We start from the raw sequence: 25,470 nt of genomic DNA, 5'->3' as shown, positions 1-25,470 counted from the left end.
CACGTATTAACTCGGCTGTTTTGTAAACTTTCAGTTAAATTCGAACAGATAAAAATTAAAAACATGAAAAAATACCCAGTTGACATGTCATTTTACATCGTGTTCGAGAAGAAGAAACACGATCTTATGATTTTTTTTCTGCCCTTCTCAGATTCATCAACCCACAAACATTTAAATCTCCAGATAAACTGTAATTATTTCCACATTTTATGACACTTAAATCTCACATTGTCATCGTTTCATGTATAATTTGTGCATCAAGGATTCATCAAACATGTAGGTTATTAATGTATAAATTAAATTTGTGCTCAATGTTTGTAGACTCTAAAACGCAGATATAATTTGACCTGGAGTTAGCGCGTTAGCATTAGCTTCCATGCATTAGCAGACAAAGTGTTAGGCTGCTTCTTCTTTATTTAATATGTTTGTTTGTTTTTTTTTCTGTAAGTTTGATCAGTTCAAGGCCAAACCTGCAACAATGAACACTCCATTAAATCTTGAATAAAAATCAATCGTTGCAGCGTTGGAGGAGTCCGAACCTGGGAAGGCTCTTAGCGTGAGCGAGGAGTGTGTGTATTTGTTCAAAGCTGCGTTTGCTTCGCCCTGTCTGAGTCTATTGATGTGTGTGTTTATACACTTGTGCTTCATATGTGAGAATGGATGCCCTTGTGGAAGGTGCCCTCAAGGAGAGCGGCCTAACTTGTCAGATCAAGAGAACGCCATATTTATAGGTAAACAAAGGAGCGGCTCGGCCCACGGGGGCCCCGCCGAGCGCCATCCACAGATCAAACTGTAGGGAGGGATTTTATCTGGTGAAACCGTGTGTGTGTGTGTGTGTGTGCGCGCGAGTGTGTGTGTGTGGATTGGCGACTGGTGGGTGGCTAAAAATAAATAAATAAATAAATAAAACGTGACCTTTCGTGTGCTGTTAAATCGTCCCGCTGGTGACGCCAGGAGACAAGCCCCTCAGGTGGAAGGGAATGGCTGCAGAGTGAATTATTTAGAATGGGACTGAGGTTTCGCGAAAAGGGAGGGAGGGCTCATGTGTGGGTGGAAGGGGGTTGACGTCGAGGACTGATCCCCCCTGACAACCCTCACGAAGCTTTCGTCGGAGGATCGCCCCCCTCCCTCCCCATCCCGCCACTCCTCTTTAGTTTTACGTTCAGCTGATCTGGTCCAGCGCCGCTCCGCCGCTGCCCCCAGCCCGTCGCTCCGCATGTGTCGGAGCCGCCCGCCACCGACAAGAACGCCGTCTCTACTCTCACCAACTCTGTTTTACTTTTGCCCATGAAGACATTCAGGAATTGAATGAAGCATATAATGTAAGATCTGATCACATTTGTATTCAGCAAATGTTAAAAAAACAAAAAAGAAGAACAACAAAAAAACATTTCTTATTTATTAAAAGGGAAAAAGGCAAAACAACACTGCAAAAGCACAAAATAATCTGGTACAAATATCTTAGTTCACTTAAAATAAGACAAATAACTACAAATAACTTCTAAGCAAGATGTAGGTACTTGTTTCAAGTTAGTAATTCCTTAATATTGGTTAAAAAGTACTGGCAGATTATTTTCCTTATTTCACAATCGTTACCTAGCAACGCCAGCCAAGCCCAGTCCGTTGCCTAGCAACCCAGTTCTAGTTCCACTGGCAGATTATTTCTCGTATAGCAAAGCATTTCCCATGTTATAAGCTATTTTTTTTCTGCCAATGAAACAAGTACTTTTTCATAAATATCTTGCTAAAAATTTACTTTTAAGTTATTTTTGTCTTATTTTAAGCGTAAATAAAAAGATATTTGCACTAGAAACCAGACCAAACATACTTGGTAAGATGTTGTATTTTGGCAGTGAATCTAACAAGGTTCTACGTGAAAAAGTAATTGGAGTTTTTATCATGTCGTAGTCCACGTTGTTTTGGATCTATTTAATTTGGCCTGATTACTGCCTGACCTGTGGAGTCGAGAGACATCTTAAAGGGGCAGTACTCTGTGTTTCCCAGGCACATAATGCCATTTTATAGCACAATCAAGTAGCTATGTTACCTTCAGATGTTATAAAGTGCTTTATGTCACAAATGTGGCTTAAAAGAAAATTTACTTTGTAATTTAACACCTTGAAGTTAGGTCTGTGTCTCTTTAAAAACTTTCTGAAGGTCCACATTCAGGCATGAAGTTATCGTAACATGCCTCCTATATTAACCCTCTAACAGTGTTTTCACCAGCGTTCCACTGAGAAGTGGCTCCTATAATGAGCTCAGCAGATGCACAGCTCCACCAGGTGTTTGCTAATTGCTGCTGGCTAGTCTGAAGGAGCTGAGTGGAGAGGTGCAAACCTGTCTGACAACATGAAGTAAAAGAAGCTAAAACATTTAAAAACACAAGTCATGCACTGATCTAACAGAAATTTAAGAACAGATGAAAAGAAAAGTCTTTGCGATGTTTGACATCTATCAGTCTGAGACTTTGGGAGCTTATTGGGGAAAAGATCAGAACTGGGCCGTTCAGACTGCCACGAAAAAGCAGATAACATTTGGGAGGAAGGAAAAGCAGATTTGGGTCAAATGTGCGTGTTTTGTGAACGTATGGTGATGCTTTCCATCCTCCGCTTTGAGTTTGAGGATCGGCCGTAAAGCCCAGAGCCAGGAGGTCAACCTGCCGTGGACTGTGTGTACACAAACTCTTCCACTCTGACCCTAGAAAGCTCCGGATTCACCGCTGCACACTCGGATCAGGGCAGACGCCTGTCCATCACCATGGTGACAGCTGGACACCGGAGCTCGGCAGCGGCATCAACATCTCACCCCGAGCAGCAACATCGGCTGCGACACTCCTCCAGGAAACCAACCCGACTCCCACGAACGCGACAGCCGCCGAGCTCCGCGGCGTGACAGCGAGCTGACGCTCTCACGCGCAAACTGCAAACGGCTCTTTGTTTCAATTAGTATCTGGATCCTCCCAGCAGCGTTGCAGCGGCTTCCTAATCTGTGGAGGGACGAGTCGACGGAGCGGGCCCCTGGAACAGATGGGCCCTGCGTGACGCTGAGCTTCCAGCAGGGTCAAAATCAATGCTCATAACTGAAAAACAGCACAGAAATTAATAATTATATTATCACAAGATTGCTCTGCATTGCCGGTGCAATCTAATTAATTGCTGTTTTGTTTGTAGCTTGTTGCCTCGTTTTCCTTTTTTCTTCTTTTTTCATGGGAAACTGTGAATGTTGCGCGTTTCGGAAGCACAAACCTGAAGTGAGGAACAACGACGTCTCTTTTATTCACCTGCTTCCTCTCTCGTCTTCATTGCTACATTCTCTGCTCTGTGTTTATTTGTAGAAAACAGTTTGCAGGATATTCCTATGACCTTTTTGAGCTCTTCCTTTTTCTGTGTCAGACCTGTCTGACCAGCTTCTGGAGGTGGTGGGGCTTGAAGGAGCCATGGAAATGGGTCAGATCTACACGGGCCTGAAGAGCGCCGGTAGACGGCTGGCCCAGTGCTCCTCTGTAACCATCAGGTCAGTATTTCACACACTCCACTTGCTAGAAACCTTGTAAAAAGCCTAAAATGAACAACTTTTATTTGTTATTAAAGTGATCCAATCGCAGTTTTTCAATCAAACCAAAGCCAGTTCACCAGTGGAAACTCTGGGCTCCAGAAAAATGTTTTGTTTTTGTCAGCAGTAACTCCGAGCAAGACTACATGAAAGAACCACTTTGACAGGAATTGGAGAATAACATTCAGAGTCCTGTGAGCGATGTGTTTATATTCCCAGTTACAGTAGAGAAAGTAAAGCAGTTGCTGACTTTCTGGTTTACTTTCGAGTGGAATATATCTGTTGACACATGGAAAATTGTTGGCACGCCTCATGTTGACCAAAAACCCACAATGGCCACTGAAATAACTTAAAACTGTCAATAGTAATAATAAAAATTTACTTAAAATTGAACAATAAAAATCTGAAATTGCTTTTGAATTTTGGTTCAAGCTAATAATTTAAGAAAACAAAATGTTTTTTGTTGTTTGTTTTTCTACACTAGTTTCAGAATTGTTTTTCTCAGAATTTTGGGAAAATTCTCAGAATTCAGAAGATCTCAGAATTCTGAGAAAAAGCCAAATATTTTTTGATTCAAAATTCTGAAGTCAGTATTTTGAGATTAAATTCAGATTTTTTTTAATTTTTACTTTAAATGCGTAATTCTGAGAAAATACTCAAAATTCTAAAATTTAAAGCCAGAATTCTGAGAAAAATTCAAAATTTTGAGATTAACCTCTTTTTTTTTACTTTGAACTCTGAATTCTAAACTGAAATTCAGCTTCTTCTTTTTCAGTGCCCCTAATCCTCTTCCTTATTTAAAACTGTGAAAGAAACACTAAGGTGGTTATAATGTAATTACTTTTCATATTATTTTACTTTGTGGTGTAAAAAGTAGACTTGTTATTGTTGTTTTTCACTGTTACTTGAGTATTTTCCTGGATGTTGAAGTAGTGATACTCTGGAGCTTTTGGATACTCTACCCACCTCTGTCAGATTTACTACATAAATTATGTGTTGATTTAAGAGCCTCTCTGGTGCAACGGGACTTTTTTACAGTGTTGTGTTTGTAACCTGCAGAACCACCAAGTCCCTACCGATGCAGATTGATGGTGAACCGTGGATGCAGACTCCCTGCACTGTAAGTCATGACATGCATTCACTGTTTCTAAAGCACAAGGGTTTCTCTGCGTTCCACCTAAATTAGTGGTGCTTCCCAAATAAACAGCAGCTTTTCCATCCTGTCGGAGGCGACTTCAACCCTTCCACCTGTGAAATACTTTTAAAAACATCTCAGTTTAGATGGAATCTCACTAATTATTAACAACAACAGCATGTATGCAAACACACCTCAGTTCCTCTGCATGATATATTTACACCATCGGTTCATTTGCATTTTGACGCCACATACAACATGTATCACTGACAACTAGCTCTGAAATAACCGTCATAAATGTAAATTGCTGCTTTATTTCCGGTGTTTGTTTCTGGTGGGAGTTTTGATTCCAGTCATTTCTATCAATGCTGTGATATTTTTAAAACTTCAACGTTGCATCTTTAATTCAAAATGACTTTATTTGAGCTCTTCCTTCTGATCCTCCCTTCCTTTTGTGGCCAGTGTCTTGCATCAAAAGGTTACCTTGTGCATCGTAAGGAAAATCAGAAGCGCTGAGTTCTTGTTTAACGATGAAAGTGAGTCTATAAAAGCCGGCAACGGCCACAAAGTCAGAGTTCAACTCTAATAAATGGCAGCTTCCCTTTGAAGGTGACGCGCCCCTTTAAATGCAGATGGAAGCTTCGCATTGAGACTCTAATGATGCCCACAACCCTGGATGGTTGACGCGAGTTGCTCCATCACAAATTTCATAAGATCATGTAGCATCCATCCCATCCATCCATTTTCTTACACCCTTGTCCCTCAGTGGGGTCGGGAGGGTTGCTGGTGCCTCTCCAGCTAACGTTTCGGGCGAGAGGCGGGTTCACCCTGGACAGGTCGCCAGTCTGTCGCAGGGCAACACAGAGAAACACAACCATGCACACACACACTCACACCTAGGACAATTTGGAGAGGCCAATTAACCTGACAGTCATGTTTTTGGACTGTGGGAGGAAACCGGAGTACCTGGAGAAAACCCACCCATGCACAGGGAGAACATGCAAACTCCATGCAGAAAGACCGGGGCCGGGAATCAAACCCAGAACCTTCTTGCTGCAAGGCAACAGCTCTACCAACTGCGCCACTGTGCAGCCAAGATCATGTAGCATCATTGCTAATTTAGACTTTGTTGGTCTGTGAAGCCAAAATTTTATTATAAATCATGATGCACATATGTTACCATTTGATGTCAGAGTCATGCATCCGAGCGATTCTCAAACTGTCGTATTAAAGCTCATAGATGTGCATTTATAAACCATTTGACAAGAACCCATATGGGAGATTGCTTCTGTCGGTGATGCATTGCTGAATTCAAATCTGCATGTAGATGACAGTGTATGAAATGAAGCATAGGTTGTTATATATCAAGATAAGTGATACGTTTAAAAGAAAAGTAGAAATTCACTCTGAAGTATTATTTCTCTGCTTCGAAAACATTGGAAGATCTTCTGCAAACTGGTGTGAATATTGATATTAAAATATTTGAGACTTTTGTTGCCAGTAAAGGTTTTAAACTTCTGAGTCAGACTGTGGGGAAAAATGGGAATGTGGCATTTTAGGCTGCAGATTCTTTTCCTGTGCAGAAGAGTGAAAGTTTGTCTGCTGAACTATATTTGGGTAAAATCCGGTATATATCAGGAGGTTTGTGTTTTTCTGCTGCAACAAATCTCTGCTTACACTGCCAACCAAAATTATACTTACAACTTACAACCCCCAGTTTTGTTTAATAATCCAAATTAAACAAAACTGGTGTCAAACATTTGTGCAGTAGAAATAATTGTTTGTGCTGCCATCATTTTAAAGGTGCCTTCAGAGGTCATCAAAGGTCAACCAGATCTCCACACATTTAGAAAACAAAACAAATTTGGTCATTCTGCAGCCGAGGTGTTGAGGGGATCCGTTTTGGTGGCCTTAGGATTGCATCTCTGCTTTTTGCGGATGATGTGAAGCGGCCGAGATGAGGCTCAGTGCCTCCAAATCCGAGGCCATGGTCTTGAGCCAGAAAAGGGTAGAGCGCCTTCTCCGGGTCAGGGGGGTCGTCCTGCCTCAAGTGGAGGAGTTTAAGTGTCTGGGGATCTTGTTCACGAATGAGGGAAGAAGGGAGCGGGAGATCGACAGGCGGATTGGGGCAGCGTCTGCCGTGAAGCGGGCGCTGTACCGGTCCGTCGTGGTGAAGAGAGAGCTGAGCCAAAAAGCGAAGCTCTCGATTTACCGGTCGATCTACGTTCCCACCCTCATCTATGGTCATGAGCTTTGGGTCATGACCGAAAGAACGAGATCACGGGTCCAAGCAGCCAAAATGGGTTTCCTCCGCAGGGTGGCTTGGCTCTCCCTTAGAGATAGGGTGAGAAGCTCGGTCATCCGGGAGGGACTCAGAGTAGAGCCGCTGCTCCTCCACCAGGAGCCAGTTGAGGCTCGGGCATCTGGTCAGGATGCCTCCTGGACGCCTCCCTGGTGAGGTGTTCCGGGCACGTCCCACCGGGAGGAGGCCTCGGGGAAGACCCAGGACACACTGTAGGGATTATGTCTCTCGGCTGGCCTGGGAACGCCTTGGGATTCCTGGAGGAGCTGGAAGAAGTGGCTGGGGAGAGGGAAGTCTGGGCCTCCCTTCTGAAGCTGCTGCCCCCGCGACCCGATGGATGGATGGATGGATGGATGGATGGATGGATGGATGGATGGATGGATGGATGGATGGATGCTTTGTTGACAATTTGTTTTGTTAATGTGGAGCAGGCGGCAGGTTGAATTCGGTTTTTTATTTATGTATTTATTTTTTCAATCTTAAAATGATAGCGGCACAAAGTGTAACTTTTGCTGCACAAATGTAGCACAGTGTGACACTATATTTAGTTTCATTTTGTAAATGTGGACTGTGAAACATTTTTTAATGTCTGAAATGATTGCAGCACAAACAAAAGAATGTGCTGCACAAACAGCACATTTGATTGACACCTCATTTAGTTTGATTTTGTAAACTTGGACTTGCTGGTTGACCTTTGACCTGCTGGAATATTTAGTAATATCTTTGAAATGTTTGCAGCACCAGCAAAAAATTGTTTCTGCACAAACGTTGACACCAGTTTCGTTTAATTTGAAGAAGGTGGTGTGGAGGGAAACTTTGCTCAAGTCCTGTAAAAACCGTTTTATTTAAATCCCAGCACACATTCTCTCCAGTTTAAGCCAGACTGCACAGTTTTTGCGCTGCTATGTGACGTCTGCGTTCTTCTTCTGCAGTCGCTTTGGTGTCGTAAATCGCTGACACTGAAATCTGAAAAAAAATCAGATTGAGCATCCAGACCTGCTGCGTGAACGTAGATTTAAAATTAATTTCTGTGTTTTAGAGGCTCCCCAAACAATCTTCCTCTCCGTTTTCCTCTTCTTCCAGATTCAGATCGTCCATAAGAACCAGGCTCACATGCTGATGGGAGCGCCGCAAGGCCGCAGCTTCCTCTCTTCAATCCTCAGACGAACGCGCTCCGAAAGCAAAGACTAAACCGTCGTCGGATCCGAGTCGTTTCGAGCTCCTCCAGAAGCAGCTGTGGGAAAGTTTCATGAAGACCCAGTGGTCCAGCTGAGGAAGGGACGCCTGTTTGATAGCCCAGCGGCCGGTGGCGCGCTGTAGCTTCGGTTTGTGTTGCCTGCAGCATGAAGATGTCTCTGAGATTGAATCCAAAATAAGCTGTGATCGGAACAGAGTTTGATCTTCAGTGAGCTCCAAAAATACCCCAGTTATTTCTGGAAGTCCACCTCTGTTCTTGCTCTATTTTCTGTAAAAATTGATTTTATTTTTTTGCTGTTGTCCTCTGTGCCAATTTGAACAACCAAAAGAATAAATTATGCATTTACTAATTTAATATTTTTTGTTATTTATGCTTATTTTGTATGTATTTCTGGATTCACCTGATGCACGATGGAAAGTAGAAAAGGTTGCTGCTGTTTCAGATGATTGTAAGATGTAAAATCTGTACTTCACTCATGAATGCTTCAGATTAATTTGCATTATTTTCCTTATGACTTGTCCAGTTTTTATGCTGCTCTTTGAAGCACTTATTGGTTATTCATAAAACATGCATGCTCCTTTTTGCTATATGCTGGGAGATTTCTGAGAAGTTTCACCAATTCTGTGTACATTCGCTGTTGCATGAGAAAAAGCTACAGGGTTGAAAATATAGTGGACATTTTTAAATCTAGGCTTTGAAGCACTCATCTTTAGTTTTATCACTGAAATGGATGAATTTTGGTAGAAAAGTGCCATAAATTATAGAGCAAACACAGAAGCCAAGTGTGTAAAATCGCAACAACATGTTTGGTTTTCTTGGAAGCATGAATTAAACACCAAGGTCTCAAAATAAGATCATTTACTGTGTTTATAGTGCGATACGTTCGTACATACAACATTTACAGTTCTCCACAGGCTTTTTATTGTCTTTCATGCAAAAACACAAAATCCTACCAAGTATTATTGCTCTAGTTTCTAATACGAATACTTAGTACAGTTTAAATACGACCAAATTAACTCATAATTCTTTTAAGTCAGTGATTCCTTAATATTTCTTTTATAAATATTCCACTGGCAGATTATTTCACTTACAATATGACATTTTCACCAAGTTATAAGTGAAATATTCTGCCAGTGTATGTAAAACTGGGTTGCTAGGTAACGGCCTGGGCTTGGCTGGGGTTGCTAGGTAACGGGCTGGGGTTGCTAGGTAGCGGCCTGGGCTTGGCTGGGGTTGCTAGGTAGCTGCCTGGGCTTGGCTGGGGTTGCTAGGTAACGGTGCAATGCCCGTTGATTATGAGGTAAACGGTAGTAGACCTTTTTCATCAATGTTAAAGAAATTATTTACTCTAAACAATCTGCTATATCTTTCTGAAAAGTTACTTATAAGTTAGTTTTGTCTTATTTTAAGTTTAGTAAAAATATTTGCACTGGAAACTAAACCAAAAATACTTGGCATGATTTTGTGTTTCTGCCGTGTTTGGGCCGTTTAACCCTTAAAAGCACTCTTGTTGGCACTGGTAGTTGTTCATTTCTGCGTATTGCCTTCACTCGCACCTGAAGCATAAACTGTTGTGGATGTTTTGCTGATTTCCTGTAAGAGCAGTGTTTTCTAAAAATGCATGTTTTTCTGAGAATGACCGTTGGACTGGCTGTTCCTCTAAAAGTGCCATCCGTGATGTGGAGACCGAGATCCGGAGTCTCGCTACTTTCTTGTGCTCTGTAAAGTGCAGCATTTGTACAGTGAGGTTGTATTTTTGTACACAGTATGATTTATTTTTCCGCTTCCTGCTTCACTCTGGCTTTCTCGCTCTGTTGTTGTTGCCCACAAACAACTTACGTCTGCTAGCACTGACCGAGAAAAGCGATAGAAACAATTAAAGGCTTTAGCTGTTTGATACAGTCTTCTGTTTGTCTTGTATTTTGCAGTAAAAGTACAATTTCTACTCCTTTATGTTCTGCAAAACAATATGGCAATTCGATTGTTGATAGTTTACATTTTTATTTTGTAAAACCTTTTGGAGCTCTTGAGATAAAAATTGTTTCATTCAGGAGGAAGGCAGTGGAACTGGTTCAGAGTTCAATGGATCTAACAAATTACTCATAGAAAAGTTGAATTTTTGCACATTTTATGGAATATTTTAGCAAATACCTAAAATATTCTAAAGAAATATCTAGTCAGTGCAATGCTACGTAGCACACTACTGACTGGCGTTTGCACAGCAGCCAATCCAGGCGCACCGTTCATTTTAATGCACTGATTGGCTGTTCTGGTGCCAAATGGTTTCCACTGGACATTTTAATGCATATTAAGATACATTTGGTGTTTGAACTGTTAGATTAGCCAGTCACAGGCTTTTTCCGAGGGAGTCTTATAGATTTTAGATGTTCCTTGGTGGCTGTCCATACGCCATAAAACAAAGAGTTCTTAAAGCTGCAGCGTTTAACTTTGATACGAATAAATTTATTTACATATTTATTGAAACTGGCACTATGTCATCACAATATGGTACGAGACTGATCATGTGAAAAAAACCTGCCTTCTCCCAGTGCTAAGTAGAAACAACCAATAAGAGCCAGGAGGTGGGTCTTGGTGCTGTCAATCACCCTCTGTGTGGTGCTTCCCCCTCTGCTACTCTGTACAGCCTGTTATCATTGTTCAGGCTAGTTAGCATGAGGTCATAAATAGTTTTCCTTTAACCATAAGTTGATTTTCTGTCATTAGTGCATTTAGCAGCGAGAACATGAGGATGATTGACAGCGCTAAGACCCTCCTCCTGGCTCTGATTGGTTGTCTTCGGTCGGGAGTGGCGTATTTCTTCTGACGGCAATAATTGGTGTGAAAAGAGGCAGAGGAGATGAATGTTTTCAAATTATCTCGTATTTTACTGTCAACATCACTTTTAAGATAAAAGTTACAAACTGCACCTTTAACTTTTATAGGAGGCCATATTCAACTAAATATATAATAAAATGTGTCGAAATATGTCAAAATGCAGCACAGCTAGCATCAACAGGAAGATAGAAAAGCAGCAGCACAGCATAGTGTTTAATTTTTATTAATATTAACCATTATTATTTCTGGTTAGTTGGCATTAAATTAAAGAGGAGAATATCAAAAATACTGAAAACTGGTGATGAAACTTACATTTAAAAACTAAAAAATGTAACAGCTGCTGACCTTTGAAATCTGGTTTGATCTGGGCTGCAGGATTTCCCTTCAGGCGATAAAACGCAGCTTGGATTTTGATCATTGCGTCTTGTTTGTAAAACCCATCAGTCATTCCCAGGTGTCACAGACTTTATTGTTGTGTTTCTGGTCACTTTTGCTGTAATCCGCAACATCCCGGCCGCGTTTTCTCAGAGACATGAGCCGCTTCTGACCAGCCGGGTGGGCAGCAGCACTTGACCTGCGTCTCTCCGTGGTCGGTGGAGTTCAGCAGGAGTGGCACCGCGCTTCACTTCACATCAGCTTCACCTGCCTGGTAATGGATCCAAGATGGCAGCGGCGTGTCCGCTGCCGACACGTCCGTCTTTCAGTCAAGAGTTTCCCTCAGTGGTAAAGTTTACTTTCAGGGATTTCAGCCTCAAACTATTCTGGTGGTTCAACTGGAAGTTTACAGGCAAAATGAACTGAAATAAAATGTTTCTGTTAGATTGTTTTCAACGTCTGATCTTTGAATGTTGGGAGGTAAGGCAGTTATATATTAAATATTAATAATTTGTTTTAGTTCGTAGTGGAAACCAAGCAACACATTTCTTAAGTCAGTTCAAATAAGCATAAAAATAGAAATTAAATATATTTACCAACAGAAAAAAAAAGCCCTTATGGAAAAACTACAGTAAATTTTTCCTTTTGTTTTTAAAACACTGAATTAACTGTAGCATTTTTACAGGAAAATGTATATAAATAAAATATAAACATAAAATGTGTTGATGTACCAATATGTTAAAAATCCAGCACAGCTAGCATAAATAGGAAGATAGAAAATCCGCTGATATTTTTTGCATTTTGTTTGTCTCATCGAGGGCGACGATCAAAAACGCAAACTTGGTTCCGGGCGCCAGAAATTTGACTTTTTTCAGGAACATTTCTGACATTAACCTCAGACTTTCTAGTATTTCCCCAGAAAGTTAACAGGAGAGATATGGGTAAAATCTTAGCAAATTCAGCCATTTTTCTTGGAAATTTTCGACGTTTCACATTTTTTTGTTTGTTTTTTCTAGAAAACTTCTGACTTTCTGAGGTACTGTAATCCACGCCGTCGTGGATTAGACTAAAAACAGATTAAATGTTAAAAACCGTACTTTTATTCCTGCACAACATTATTACTGAAACAATAAATGGGAATAAAATGGTCCCGCTGAGTTCCTGGAGCAGCTTTTCCCGGTGACCTGAGCATCACTTCCAGGTCAGCGCCTCCTGAGTCTGCGGCGCTCTCCACAATGTATCCCTTTACAGGAGAGGGAAGCGCTGGCGCTACGGCGAGTCCCTCTGGAGGCTCTTCAAAACACCGTTACCATGGCCACGAACTGGACCCGGTAGAGCAGTGAGTGGCGTGTTTGCGTGTACGCACTGTATGTGAATGGAGCCCAGGAGGGATGGAAACTGTGAGTGAGACGAGAGGAGAGGTGCAGGATGTCTTGGTTTTGAAATATTATCCAACTCTGGAGCGAAGTTATTCCAGATAAACTGAAAAAAGGCCAAACTTACTTACTTACTTACTGCTGATACCGGAGCCGCGTACGCGCCGTTTGCCTGCCAGCAGCGATCTGATCCACTGAAAGGCTTTGACAGCCAATAGGAGGCGGAGGAGCGCGGCTCGTTTCCATGGGAGGCCCCGGGAGGCGATGCCAAGCCGCCAGGAAGAAGCCCAGTGCGCGGGGAGAGGCGCAGACAGTAGCCGGGGCTGGAGCCGATCCTGCCGGCCGCTGCGTGGCTTTCTGTGCGCGGATGAACACGACGCGAAGGGGAAAGGTGAGCAGATCTCCCCTCCGTCTCCTCCTGCTTTTTGGCGCTCCCTTTTCCTGCTCCCTGATCGATAACTTTACTTTCTATTAACACCGAATATTCGATTATTCTTTAGAGAAGCTGCGTTTTAGACAGAGACTGAAGCAGGAATGCAATTCACTTCTGTCTTTCTGCCTCTTTTATTTCCAGCGACGCTTTGCAGACCGGAGATCGTGGAGAATGGATGGAAATCACGACCAGCAAGTGCCTCACTGTAACTCTGCGGTGAGTAACCAGAACTCAAAAAGTTCATTTAAAACCAGCTCTTCTGTTCCAGCTGGCCCAAACTGCTCTGGTAGGAAATGCAGCTTTATCTTGATTTCAGCAGCTTTCAAATTAGATTTATGATTTTTGTTTCTTTTCAAACTTTTCACTCTTAAGAAATTATAAATTATGCATCTAACTGCGGTTGTGCAAGTAATTAAATGTGTATTTTTGTTTTAATTTCAGCTGTATATAAAAAAAAACTATTATTCACATTATTGTTTGCCTCTTTCTTTGTTCGACTTCTGCAATCTGTTAATCTAAACCTGGAATTTTGTTGAATTTATTTCCAAATGTTTGGGTATTCTCTTACAAATGAGTGTTTTCCAAAACAAACTCAAAGCTTTTGCGACAGAGAGACTGTGTTGGTCGCTGCAGCTTTGTTTAAGTCTGCTTGATGTGACGCTATTTGTTGAATTTTCATTTAAATTTCAGAGACATTTTGTACATAAGCGATGTTTAACCAATTTATTTATTGCTGAGACAATTTTAGGTGGAAAAGTTGTCCAGAAAATTACTTGAGAGTTGAGAATTTCCAGTAATATAATTGTTTTTAAATCAATAATCAAAAGATTTCTCCCTGTTGAGCAGCAGTGAGGCTTCAGTGAAGGACCAGTTCAGCTGCTTTTACTCAAAAAATAAATAAAAATCTCTTTTTCCCACCAGACGCTGCAGAAGAAGACATCTTGCCATGAGAGTCCAGCAGACGACAGAAAGAGAAAATTCATTAAGTCCGACCTGGCTCTGGACACTGAAGGTGGGTGCAGGACGGAGGGAGAAGTTAATTTCACGGCTTCTAAACATTTAGCAAAATTCAATTGGCTGGCGGCCACCTGCGCCGCCGCTAACTACAGAATCTCAATTACAGCACAGCGGCCTGTGATGATCCTCACAAGCCTCTGTCAGCGGTCAGACTCACAAATTGACTCGTTATTAGCTGCACACTCTGAGCTGCAGCCAGCCACAATGAACTCGGTTGTTTCTGACACTTTTTGTCTTTTTCTGCTTTTTGTGCCCTCAGAGCTTTTCCAGGACCTCCGTCAGCTGCAGGAGGCATGGCTGGCAGAAGGTGAGAGCTTCAGCCCTCAGGCAGGGAGGCAGGAGAGGTTGAGAGGTTGTGGTGGTGATGCAGTGAAGAGAAAGGAAGGAAGGAATCAGGCTGGAGTTGCATGCCTTGCGTCGCAGTCCAATTAAAAGCCTGTGTGGAAGAGGCACCTTGTGTGTCATGCATACATTAGAGACTGTGAGCGAGCGAGCGAGGGGTCTGGAGGGAGACCGAGGAGGCTCTACCCAGAGTGTCATCACAGATTACCAGGAGAAGGAGACGCTCACTGTCTCTCCTGCTTTTGGCAGCAGCCAACACGCTGCGCGCCAGCCGCCGCCGCCGCTGCAGCCCACCAGCTCTCCCTCTCTCTCTCTCTCTCTCTTCCTCTCTCTCTCTCTCTTTTTCTCTCCCCGTCGCTTCCTCTCAGCACTCGTCTCTTTATCTTCTACAGCTGTACTTTACTATCACCTTGTCTTCTTGAATTTCACGTCTTGGTGGCATAGAAAAAGAAAAAAATGGATCTATAATTTTTTTTTCTCTCAAACTTCCCAAACAAACCCGTCTCTCAGAGAGGCCATAAGTTTTTTTTGTTTTGTTTTTTATCGTCTTTTTGCATATTTTTATTTTTTTTCTAATGGCAAGCCTTGCTCATGGTGGTCTAACTGAGACGGGATGCTTCAGGATTTAAGCGCGAGCGTCCTCTTTCCGTCGTGTCTGCAGCACCGAACTTTTGGTAAAAGATTTATTTCTATTTTGCATGTTGGACTTTAAGATGAAACCTGATAATTTTATCTCAGTTTTTGTCGTAGTTTGAGAAAAAGTTGAATTATGGAAAATGTTTTGCAAAATAAGAGTTGCTGTAGTTTCAGATTTACTCCAAAACTAAACTAAATGTATTTTTAAAAATATATAAATTTAGTGTAAAAATGCCACATTTCTAAACGGCATTTCTGCCATAAAATAACATAAAAAAGCACAAATATTTGAAAGATTACGGCGAACTGTGCAATGCCTTGTTTATTTTATTTAAATATTGTTTAAAAGTGTATTTAAGGTTCAAATGAATTATTAAAGTGTTTTAATTAAGAGTATAAAATAGAATACGGTTATATATTTATCACATTTTTGGTTAAAAACCTAAAAGTTTGAGATTTCTGCTCCAATATTTTCTAAGTTGCGTAGATTTCACTCCAGTTGCGACCTGCTCCAAGTCTTTACTCCAAGTCTTTCTTAAAATCCGATGGAGTCGTAGAAAAATAAACTCTCCCGACAAAATGGACTCAATCATTTATAGACTCCCATTTATTCTTCAACCCGAATCTTTTAAAAAATGGAAAGTATTCTTTGTTACGGATCCTGGGATGTTTAAACGACTGTGAGGCAGAATTAGCAGTAAAAGACGTGTTTTTAATATTTAATAACCAAAGTGATGGAACGAAACGGCGGCTGGAGAAAAAAGGTGTTTCAGGATCACGGTTCTGCCTGTCGTGGGTCGATGTGATGATGTACGGTTCAGGATTGTGGACTTAATGAATGACTTCCTGTCCATTAAGATGAAAAGGAATACCTTCCCATTTCTAAGATTTATCGGTTCAGGTAATTGGAAGAAGACGAGGAATTATGAGGGACGGGTTAAATTTCCGACTCCAAAGACGGAGAAGTTGAAGGTTTGTCAAATGACGGGTAAACGTCTGACCCCCTCCGCCACCTGCCCTCTACTTCCTCTCTAACTCAACTCTTTATTTTTAAAAAAAGTATACATTTTTGTAGTTTTTTCAACTTTTCCCTCCTCTTTCATACTCGTGTTTAGCTTTAGTAAATCCTCGCCCGTTTTAAAATCCCTTTAAATGGTTTGTGGGTTTAGTTTTGCAGCCTGTTTTTGTGAATGGTTTCCAGCTCTGCCGTTCTCCCCGGGAGTTTGTTGGCCCATTCACAGACTGACTCACCCATCCTCTACTTCCTCCCAAACCCGCTCACTCCACCACATGCTGCTGCCCTTTTTCATGCTGCAGTCCAACTTTTTAATGCTTTGCTTAGTTTTACTTGGTTTTTAGGATTTTTTTGCATGTGCGTTTTCTCCTCTCTATCTGTTAATTGTTTACTCTCCTCTGTTCACACTCCTGATGAGAGGGAATAACAGACCCCTGACCACATCAAGAGTGATAAAAGTGGAAAAACCTCTGGGTTTTTTTCATTTTGAAGACCTCCACACACGTCGAGACACGCTACGGGTCGTGTGATAATGAGGATTCACCTCTTTGTGGGTATAAATAGAAGTGCTAATGACACATTTAATATGTCTTTTTGCTGCAGAGAGTCAAACTTGAGGGATGCGGGGAAGCTGTCAGCGAGTGTAAACACTCTGGAGATAAATATGTTCATGCCTAATTGGAGCTGGAGCGGAGCAGGCTTCATTATTTTAGCATTAGCCGGGTGCAGGTGAGGCGTTCGCTGGGTTTGGGTCGGAACAGACCTGACTCGGCAGGTACAGGTGGACCCACCAGTGGGGAGGAAGCCAATTAGATACTGGTAACAATGGGTGATTGGCTGCTGGCAAACGGGGGAAAGCCGAGGATGCGGCGCAGTCAATGGACGGGGCGTTCTCCGGAAGTGGATCTGGGAGGCGGAAAGGGAGCCAGGCGGAAAAAAAAGGGAAAATCTGCAGCAAGCGAGTCCCTGCAAGTCAGCCAGGGTCGATTTATATCTTAATTTTAATCAAACATCATTTTATACACAACTATGGTAAAAATGAAGAGTTACTCCACTGAAAACCTCCTGGTTGTTTCACCAAATACTGACTCTGAACTCTTCTGAGTTAAAACATTAACACTGTTGTTTCTAAATGAACATAAACTTGTTTTCTTTTCCTTATTTGAGGTTTGAAAACGCTGCATCTTTTTCCTTATTCTGACCATTTCTCTGCAAATAAATACTCAATTTTTGCTTTGAATTTCAGAGACATGTTGTCAGTAGAATAAAAGAACTATGTTCATTTTGCTCAAAATGATTCCTATAGACAGTAAAATCGGAGAATCTGGTCGTTTAAAGTGGCCTTTTAATTTTATCCAGAGCTGCATGTATGCATAAATTTAGATTTGATTCAATAATCATCAAGCAGATTTCTGTAAAAACAATTCAGGTTTGATGATAAATGCAACCAAACTATCATTTAAAAATTAAAAATGCGAAAAACATAAAAAAGTAATTCTTTTTTTTGTTGTTTAAAATCATCGCCTCCATTTTACAATTTTTTTTGCCAATAAACTGCAATTGAGATTTAGAAAAAACAGACACATGACGATGTCACATTTCAGCATCAATAACATAAAACAAGTTTAGGTTGAAAAATGTAAATTTAAGACTAAAAACACTGCAGTTCAATTATATGCTAACATTTTTATATGCAGATTTCACATAAATTGGTTTAATGGTTGTTACATTTTTTAAAAAATGCCTACGGATGAGGATTAAAACATATTTCTGAGATTTTCTTCATGAATTTGAGGAAGAAGAAGACAAAGCGACTCGGTTCTGCAGAGATCGGTCTGAGCGTGAGAGAAAAATCCTCTGCTTCGTTTTTTCTCTTCTCTTTGTGTCTTTAGCTCAAGTTCCCGACAATGACGAGCAGTTTGTTCCAGACTTCCAGACAGAAAACTGTGAGTAAGAAACATCGCCGCTCCGTCTCGTAGTTACTGTGAGAATCCTCCTCCTCTTTTAAATTTATTTTAAATATTGTGTGTGTCTCTCGGTTCGTTCTTCTTTGCTTTCTATCTGCAGCAGATAGACGTACGGAAACTAGAGTTTATCTCTTGGTGGTTTATTTGCATAAGGAAAACATCAAAATCTTGAGGCAGACTTTTTTTAAGCTGATATTTTTATCTCCCAACGCCTTTTAAGTGACGTTTTCTTTTTTTAAATCTCCCACGGTAACCTTTTCTCAAAGGGCTCTTGCATAAACCATCCAGTGTGGTTACGTTTTCTAAATAAGGCTCGGTAAAATTAGTGACTACATTTATCTTTTTTACTGGAGGGTCGGCTCGTCTTGCAGAATAAAAACAGCTGTAACTCCCTTTTTTTTTTTTACACAATTTATCCCATTGAATATAAAATTAAGTTTCTAATAATACTTGCAGAAGTGTTGCTGATGTCTGATTTCGTGCACTCAGCGATAAGGAGAGCGCACAAACATCACCTGGTTGTGAACGTTGGCGGCACATGGAGGCTTGGCACGCTCCGTCTCTGGAGGAAGTGAAGCCAAGGTGGGGACAGAAATTGAGAGAGTGGAGCGCAGTGGGACTCGGATCGAGCACATGTCTTTCAGATGAGCCAACATACGCATGAAACTGTGAGAAAAAGCACAAAAGTGTGCGCCCACGCCACAATTTCCATCACCCTTTAGGCCCCAGAGCAACAGCTGAACAATGACTGGAGGTCTAAAGGTTTTAAATATGGTGGAGTCGGACATTTTATCATCACTTTTGATCATAAATATCTTATTTTGTATGATGAGTTGCATAGAAAATCATTCCTCTCACCTAATTTGCGACTAGTGTGAGCAGCTGCACTGCAAAAACACAAAATGTTACCAAGTAATTTTAGACTAGTTTTTAGTGTAAATGTCTAATTTCACAAAACAAACTTTCAAGTAACTTTTCAGCGAGAAATAAGAGCTTTTTTTTACGTAAATAATTAAATAATTAGACCTGTCACAATAACAAATGATCCTGGACGATAAATTGGGCCAGAAGTTATCGCGATGAATGATAATATTGTTGATTTGAGACACTTTTCAAGTAATATCGCAATAATGTTGTTAAAAGGAAACTGTCAAAGATCAGTAAACTTCAAATTCTAATGAACGTCTAACACTGGATTTTAAATTTCCAAAATAAAGAGAAACAACAAATAAAATAATTTATAAAGTGTCTGTAAACCAAATTCTCCAGTTGAGACTAAAGATTTTCATCGTCCAGTTTTTGGTAAATTTAATGTTTCAATTGTTGCTCTATGACTTTGTATTTTTGTGTTTCTATGATGTGAAATGCCTTGTGGCTGAAATGTGCTGCACAAATAAACAATAAAACTGGAAAAATAATAACTAGAAATTATTGAGCTCGTTCTAATTTATCAAGTGATTAATTGATTTATTGTTTATTTTTTATTCTTTAATATGAATAAAAATGTACTACCTCTACTGGCAGATTATTTCACTTACAATAAGACGTTTTTCCCATGTTATAAGTGAAATAATCTGCACAATGTATCCAATACTGCGTTGCTAGGTAACGGGCTGGGCTTGGCTGGGGTTGCTAGGTAACGGCTCAAGACCCGATGATTGTGAAGTAAAAGGAACTAGAAGTTTTTCATCAATATTCAAGGAATTATTGAGCCTAAACAAGCTGCTTATCTCACTGAAAAGTTGCTTTTGAGTTATTTTAGTCGTATTTTAAGTGAACTAAAATATTTCCACTAGAATCTTTTTTTGATTTTGTGCTTTTGCATTGAAAAAAATTGGAAGTGAAAAATTGAAGTGATGAGTTCAGAAGCAGAGGTCACCAAGACTGTCCCGTTGTCCTTCAGAGGTAGCCGGGGTGGGCGGCCATGATGGCAGGAGGCTGCTGACCATCTGAATTGTCCTGTTGGCAAACCTGCCGCAGACTGGAGGGGCGCTAACAGATGGCGGGGGGGTGAGGGCGCCGCGCTGCGCCGCGCGGGGCTGGGCGCTGGAGCAGGCATCCCAGCCGGCAGCGATCCCATATGGGTTTCACCGGGCCGAGAGACGGAGGCGCGGCCGCCGAGGTGGAGGTGGAAACACTGAGCAGAATGAACTGGAGGAAAAGCGGCCATTTTGTTTATGAAAATACCCAGTAGATGTTTTTGTTGGGCGTCCAGAAACACTCAGTGGGACTGAATAGTGCAGATTTTTTTATTCCACTGCAAAAACACAAACTTTTACCAAGTATTTTTGGTCTAGTTTTTTGTCTTAGTTCACTTGAAATAAGTCAAATTAACTTAAAAGTAACTTTTCTGCGAGACACAGGAGCTTGTTTTACGTAAATAACTCCTTAATATTGACGAGAAGGTTCCAGTTCCTTTGGCAGATTATTTTACTTATAACATTTTTCCTATATTATAAGTTAATTTATCTACCAATTGAGCAAGTTCTTTATTGTCAATATCCTATATCTTGCTGAAAAGTTAGGTTTAAGTTCATTTGTCTTATTTTAAGTGTAACAAGAAATTTGCACTAGAAACTGGACCAAAAATACTTGGTAAGATTTTGTGTTTCTGCAGTAAAATCAAATTTTTATTTATTTTTTCAATAATCCAACATTCACAATGAAAGAACTGTGAGAAAATATATTCTAAAATACATATTAAAGATAACTTTTCCCTCTGTTGATGTGGTTTAGTCGTCCATAAAAAGCCTTTAAATGTTTTGACTCAGTTAAAACTCAATAGTAACTGTTTACTTGGGTCAGTTTATAAAGAAAGGCGTCCAGTGTTTTAAAGTAGCTTTTTATGGGCTGAATGTATATTAAACGTTCGTCTTTTAAAATTAATGGTGCAGGCCTGGCTGAAATTTGGCCACATTTAGTAAAAACACGAAGCTAAAGTTTCATGTGTCATGAATCTGAAGACCATTAGCGACAGTTTATTTGCCGTATTGACAATCTGTCCTTTATGACAGAACATTTCTACTCAAAACATGGTTTTGGTTTAAAGTACGAATAAATATATCAGATTCCATAAATCCAAATGACAGCGACACATTTATTCTGAAAATATTCAGATTTGGATAAATACTTAATTAGCTAGCTAGCTACTTTTCTAGCTTATTGCTAAAAATTGTTAGCATTTCTAAGGGGAAAATTTGTTTTATGTTATAAAAATATGATCTACTCATTAATTTTGTCTGAATTTAGATTGTGACGGGATTGCTAAACATTTCTTTTGCTAGCTTGGTACGTGTCAAACTAGAAGCTAATGCTAATCATTTTTTGCTAGTATGAAACATTAACATTAGCAAAATCTGTGTATTATAGATCGATGCATAAAATAAATAAATTAGCGTTTAGTTTGTCTGAAAATATAAGATGAATTAAGCTAGCATGCTACATGGCTAGCTTCATATTTGCACATACAAACCAGTTAGGATTAGCAAAGAACAGATGAGTTTATAAAAGTATTTTGTATAGACTAGTCGATATAATTTTACACAATGGTAAAACTCCAGTCTATTGCAGTTTATTGGCCTCTTTTTCATCATATGATAATTTTGACAATCTGTGATTTTTGATTCAACTGATAAAGAAAAAAAAATCATATTATTTCAAAATTAAACTGTTTTTTTTTATTCCTGTGCATGTCAAATATCACCTGGCTTTCTGTTGTTTGTGTTTGTATCATATTTTACACATCAGCCTTTTGCAGTTAGACGATCAAAAATCTGAGTAAAAAAAAAAATCACATTTAAACAGAATTTACAACTTTTGTTATTTTTCACAACTATCTAGATTTCTTTCTCTGAATTTCGCTTTTCTGTAGGGAAAAATAAATAAAAATACAAATAAACCAGTTATATAAACAAATTTTGCTGGACGATAAATTGTTCCAGAAGATATTGCGATAAACGATAATATTGTCTTGAGACCATTTTCAAGTAATGTAAAGGTAATGGCGTAAATAATGAAAGAATACATTCTCAAATATCAATAAACGTTATTTTCTAATGAACATTTAACACTAAATATCCAAAATAAACAAACAAAACAACAGAAACAACAAAAAAAAGAATTATAAACAAAACTGTCCTTCAAAAAAAGGGATAGTTGAGACCAAAACAAAAGATTGAAGATCAGCTTTGGTAGAAAGAGAGAAAGAAAAGAGGAAAAACTATAAGTCAAAATATAAATATAATTACTGAGCTTCATTTAATTTATCTCTGTGATCGACTGAATTGCAACATAATTTATTTCATTTCCCATCAAAACAGAGAGTAAAAGAATGAAATCCAGTTTGCATTGGTGTAAACTGTAAAAATGAACTAAATGATCCAGTAAACTTTTGGCTCGTTTTGTGTTTTTTCCACTTTAAATTTCATGACCTTTTCATGTTGAGCAAGCAGGACAGCCGTCCTCAATGTCAACTTTCTGCTCTCCGCCGTCCAACCAGCATGCGAAGCAAAAGTGTCACAAAGCTGAAGGAGAATCGGGAGAAATTTCTTTGTCTCAAACTCCAACACAGATGCTTACCATTAGCATAACTTAGCAGGGAACGAAGGAGGAGCGGAGGTGTAAAATGAGGCCACACGTTGCCGGCACATCCGAGCCGCCATCATTTAGCAGCAGAGCCGAGCGCCTGCAGCAGGTGAAAATGGAATGGGAGGTTTTTCACCGCTGCCAAAAGACCTGAACTTTTTTATGAATGGACCGGAGAAATATCTGCCAAACGTCGGCTCCGGTTCTGCCAAAATTCACAATTTGCTCCTAAGAGTTCACAGCAGTTTGGGCCAACAGATCCGTCACCAAGAGGTGGTTGACTAAAACGAGCTCAGTAGCTTCTGTCTGTCGTTTTTCCTCTATGTGGCGGGTTACTTGTGTTTTAATGTGAACATTCTCCACAGAAAAGACAAATAAACGATAAATCAATCAGTTCAATTAAAACAAGCTCAATAATTTCTATTTGGATCAATTAGAGTTTTTCTTTCAACCAAAACTGATCTCCAGTTTGGTGTTTTGGTCCCTTTTTCACTCATTTTCTTTGTTGTTTCTGTTGTTTTGTTTATTTATTTTGGATGTTTTCTGTCAAACGTTTGTCAGAATTTAAAGTTTATTATTTATGTCATTGTATTACTTGAAAATGGTCTCAAAACAACAATATTATAATTTATTGCAGAAATTTCTGGGACAATTTATCGTCCAGTAAAATTTGGTTTTGTGTTTTTATTTAAACGTTCTCTATAGAAAAGCAAAATCCAGATCTAGAAATGTAGAAAGCTGTGAAAAATAATAAAAGTGATAAAAGCTGTAAAAATGGGATTTTGTAACTCATACGTCAAGTTTATTCGGTAATAATGTGTACGTTACTACCAATATACTTTACTATTATTACCAAATATTCAAAAGCAAAACACAAATGAATGCTTCTTATGATAATAAAATTACATCTACTAATCGGTACAAAATACTGGATTGAAGAGGCTTAAAGCTTTTTGACAATAAATATTTTTTACTCTCCTCACAGCCTGAGAAAACTAATAAATGTTTAAGAGAACGGCACAAAACATTTGCATTAAAAATAGGCCTGATAATTGCTCTAACTACTGCTCTCCTCTCCATCTTGATTAATCAATATGTAGATAATGAGAGCAATCAAGCCATGATGGGCATGACATTCTGGACTGGATAGGAAGTCTCTGCTTCAGTCAGAGGCGATGCCCTCGCTATTGATTTGTGTACCTTGGCACCCTGCTGACGAAATCTATTGTGACATTTCCATTTCTAATTTAAGACCCTGTGCTGCTGCGCTGTTGCGACGCTCAGCCGAGTCTTTCTGACGGATTCTCACCGAGGAACTTTCACCTCTTCACTTTAATTAAATTAAGAAATTAAAACTAGAGTTTTGGCATCTGCTGGGTTGGAAATTGCTAAGTTGTTTATGTTTTTGTGTTTGTTTCTATTTTTGGGGAAAATCCACTCGTGGTTTCAACTTCTGGGGAGTTTGATACAATGAAAGCATAAAATAGGCAAATGTTTGCGTTTCTTTTTCAAATACGATGACACACGAGGTAAACGATCATATCAAAAGATTTTAGATCTCAAGAAATATAAGACCCTATTAAATTTACGTCGTTTTCTGTTACTTTTTAAATTTCAGTACATACACTGCAAAAACACAAAATCTTACCAAGTATTTTTGGTGGAAATATCTCAGTTCACTTATAAAAAAATAAAAAAAACTGACTTATTAACTTTTCAGTAAGACATAGCAGCTTGTTTAGAGTCAATAAATTCTTAATATTGATGAAAAAGTTCTTGTTCCATTTATTTCATAATCAACGGGCGTTGTGCCGTTACCTAGCAACCCCAGCCAAGCCCAGCCCGTTACCTAGCAACCCCAGCCAAGCCCAGCCCGTTACCTAGCAACCCCAGCCAAGCCCAGCCTGTTACCTAGCAACCCCAGCCAAGCCCAGCCCGTTACCTAGCAACCTCAGCCAAGCCCAGCCCGTTACCTAGCAACCCAGTATTAGATATATCATGTTATTTGTAACATGGTGAAAATGTTTTGTTATAAGTGAAATAATCTGTCAATAGTACATTTTCATTAATATTAAGGATTTTTCACTTAAAACAAACTCCTGCTGAAAAGCTACTTGTAAGTTAATTTTATCTTATTTTAAGTGAGCTAAGATATTTGCTCTAAGCTAGATCTAAAATACTAGAATATTAGAAATACTGGGTTAAAAAAAAAGAAATAGTTTGTGTGTTTGCAGTGTTCATATTTTTGCTGTTGTGTCTGAACTACATTATACTTACAAGGTATTTATTTTCTCAGTTGTTTGTTTTATAGTATTAGAAATTACCTTATACATTTTGTTTGACACATTTTGTTCTTCATCAGTTTTAGAGCTTTAAAGTTTATCTTCTGTGTAGCAACTAGCATTGATGTCATTTAGCTTTTCTGTCATGACCTGTAAACAGATTCATTAGTTTTTTTATCTTTATGTAAATTAAACTAAGAGTATTTACTCCAGTTCAACTCACAACATGTATTTTCCACCAAATCAGCAAATATACAGATTAAAATCATTTTAATGAGATTACAGACATGTGCAACACATTTACCTGAATGTTTGTAGTTTAAAATTGTGTCCCGTCCCTCCCCTCCCCCACCTGTTGCTGCACATTGCTGGTCAGCTGGCTGGAAGGAGCCTGTTACTTTTTCTAAGAAAGACAAATTCA

At 39.6% G+C, this 25,470-nt stretch overlaps 2 protein-coding genes and 1 long non-coding RNA gene across 10 annotated transcripts in view; 2 read left to right on the top strand and 1 right to left on the bottom strand.

Annotated features, from left to right (window-relative positions):
- The window catches only part of dgkb (diacylglycerol kinase, beta), a 74,812-nt gene extending 64,728 nt beyond the window's left edge, over positions 1-10,084 (top strand). For 4 of the 5 annotated variants that reach the window (XM_008430941.3, XM_008430939.3, XM_008430940.3 and 1 more), the window contains 3 exons: positions 3,393-3,513; positions 4,612-4,672; positions 8,073-10,084. In XM_008430941.3, coding sequence (XP_008429163.1) covers positions 3,393-3,513; positions 4,612-4,672; positions 8,073-8,180 — 290 coding nt within the window. In that variant the 3' untranslated portion in view covers positions 8,181-10,084. The other variant, XM_017309705.2, reaches the window with a different exon arrangement.
- A 2,395-nt stretch (positions 10,085-12,479) lies between these two features.
- Positions 12,480-13,011, bottom strand: LOC145555283 (uncharacterized). Its single transcript, XR_014091395.1, has 2 exons — positions 12,905-13,011; positions 12,480-12,795 (listed from the first exon to the last, which is right to left on the bottom strand). It is a non-coding gene; the product is annotated as an uncharacterized LOC145555283 (long non-coding RNA).
- Positions 12,789-25,470, top strand: part of etv1 (ETS variant transcription factor 1) — a 32,211-nt gene continuing 19,529 nt past the window's right edge. For 2 of the 4 annotated variants that reach the window (XM_008430943.3, XM_008430942.3), the window contains exons 1-5: positions 12,789-13,164; positions 13,348-13,422; positions 14,128-14,218; positions 14,483-14,530; positions 18,109-18,162. In XM_008430943.3, the coding sequence (XP_008429165.1) occupies positions 13,018-13,164; positions 13,348-13,422; positions 14,128-14,218; positions 14,483-14,530; positions 18,109-18,162 (415 nt within the window). In that variant the 5' untranslated portion in view covers positions 12,789-13,017. Of the gene's footprint in view, positions 13,165-13,347; positions 13,423-14,127; positions 14,219-14,482; positions 14,531-14,588; positions 15,240-18,108; positions 18,163-25,470 lie in introns of those variants that run through there. The other 2 variants (XM_017309696.2, XM_008430944.3) reach the window with 2 other exon arrangements.

This window comes from Poecilia reticulata, chromosome 16 (genome assembly GCF_904066995.2).
Source record: "Poecilia reticulata chromosome 16, P_reticulata-male-v2, whole genome shotgun sequence".
Classification (NCBI taxonomy): domain Eukaryota; kingdom Metazoa; phylum Chordata; class Actinopteri; order Cyprinodontiformes; family Poeciliidae; genus Poecilia; species Poecilia reticulata.
This window is presented reverse-complemented; position numbering and strand designations above follow the sequence as displayed.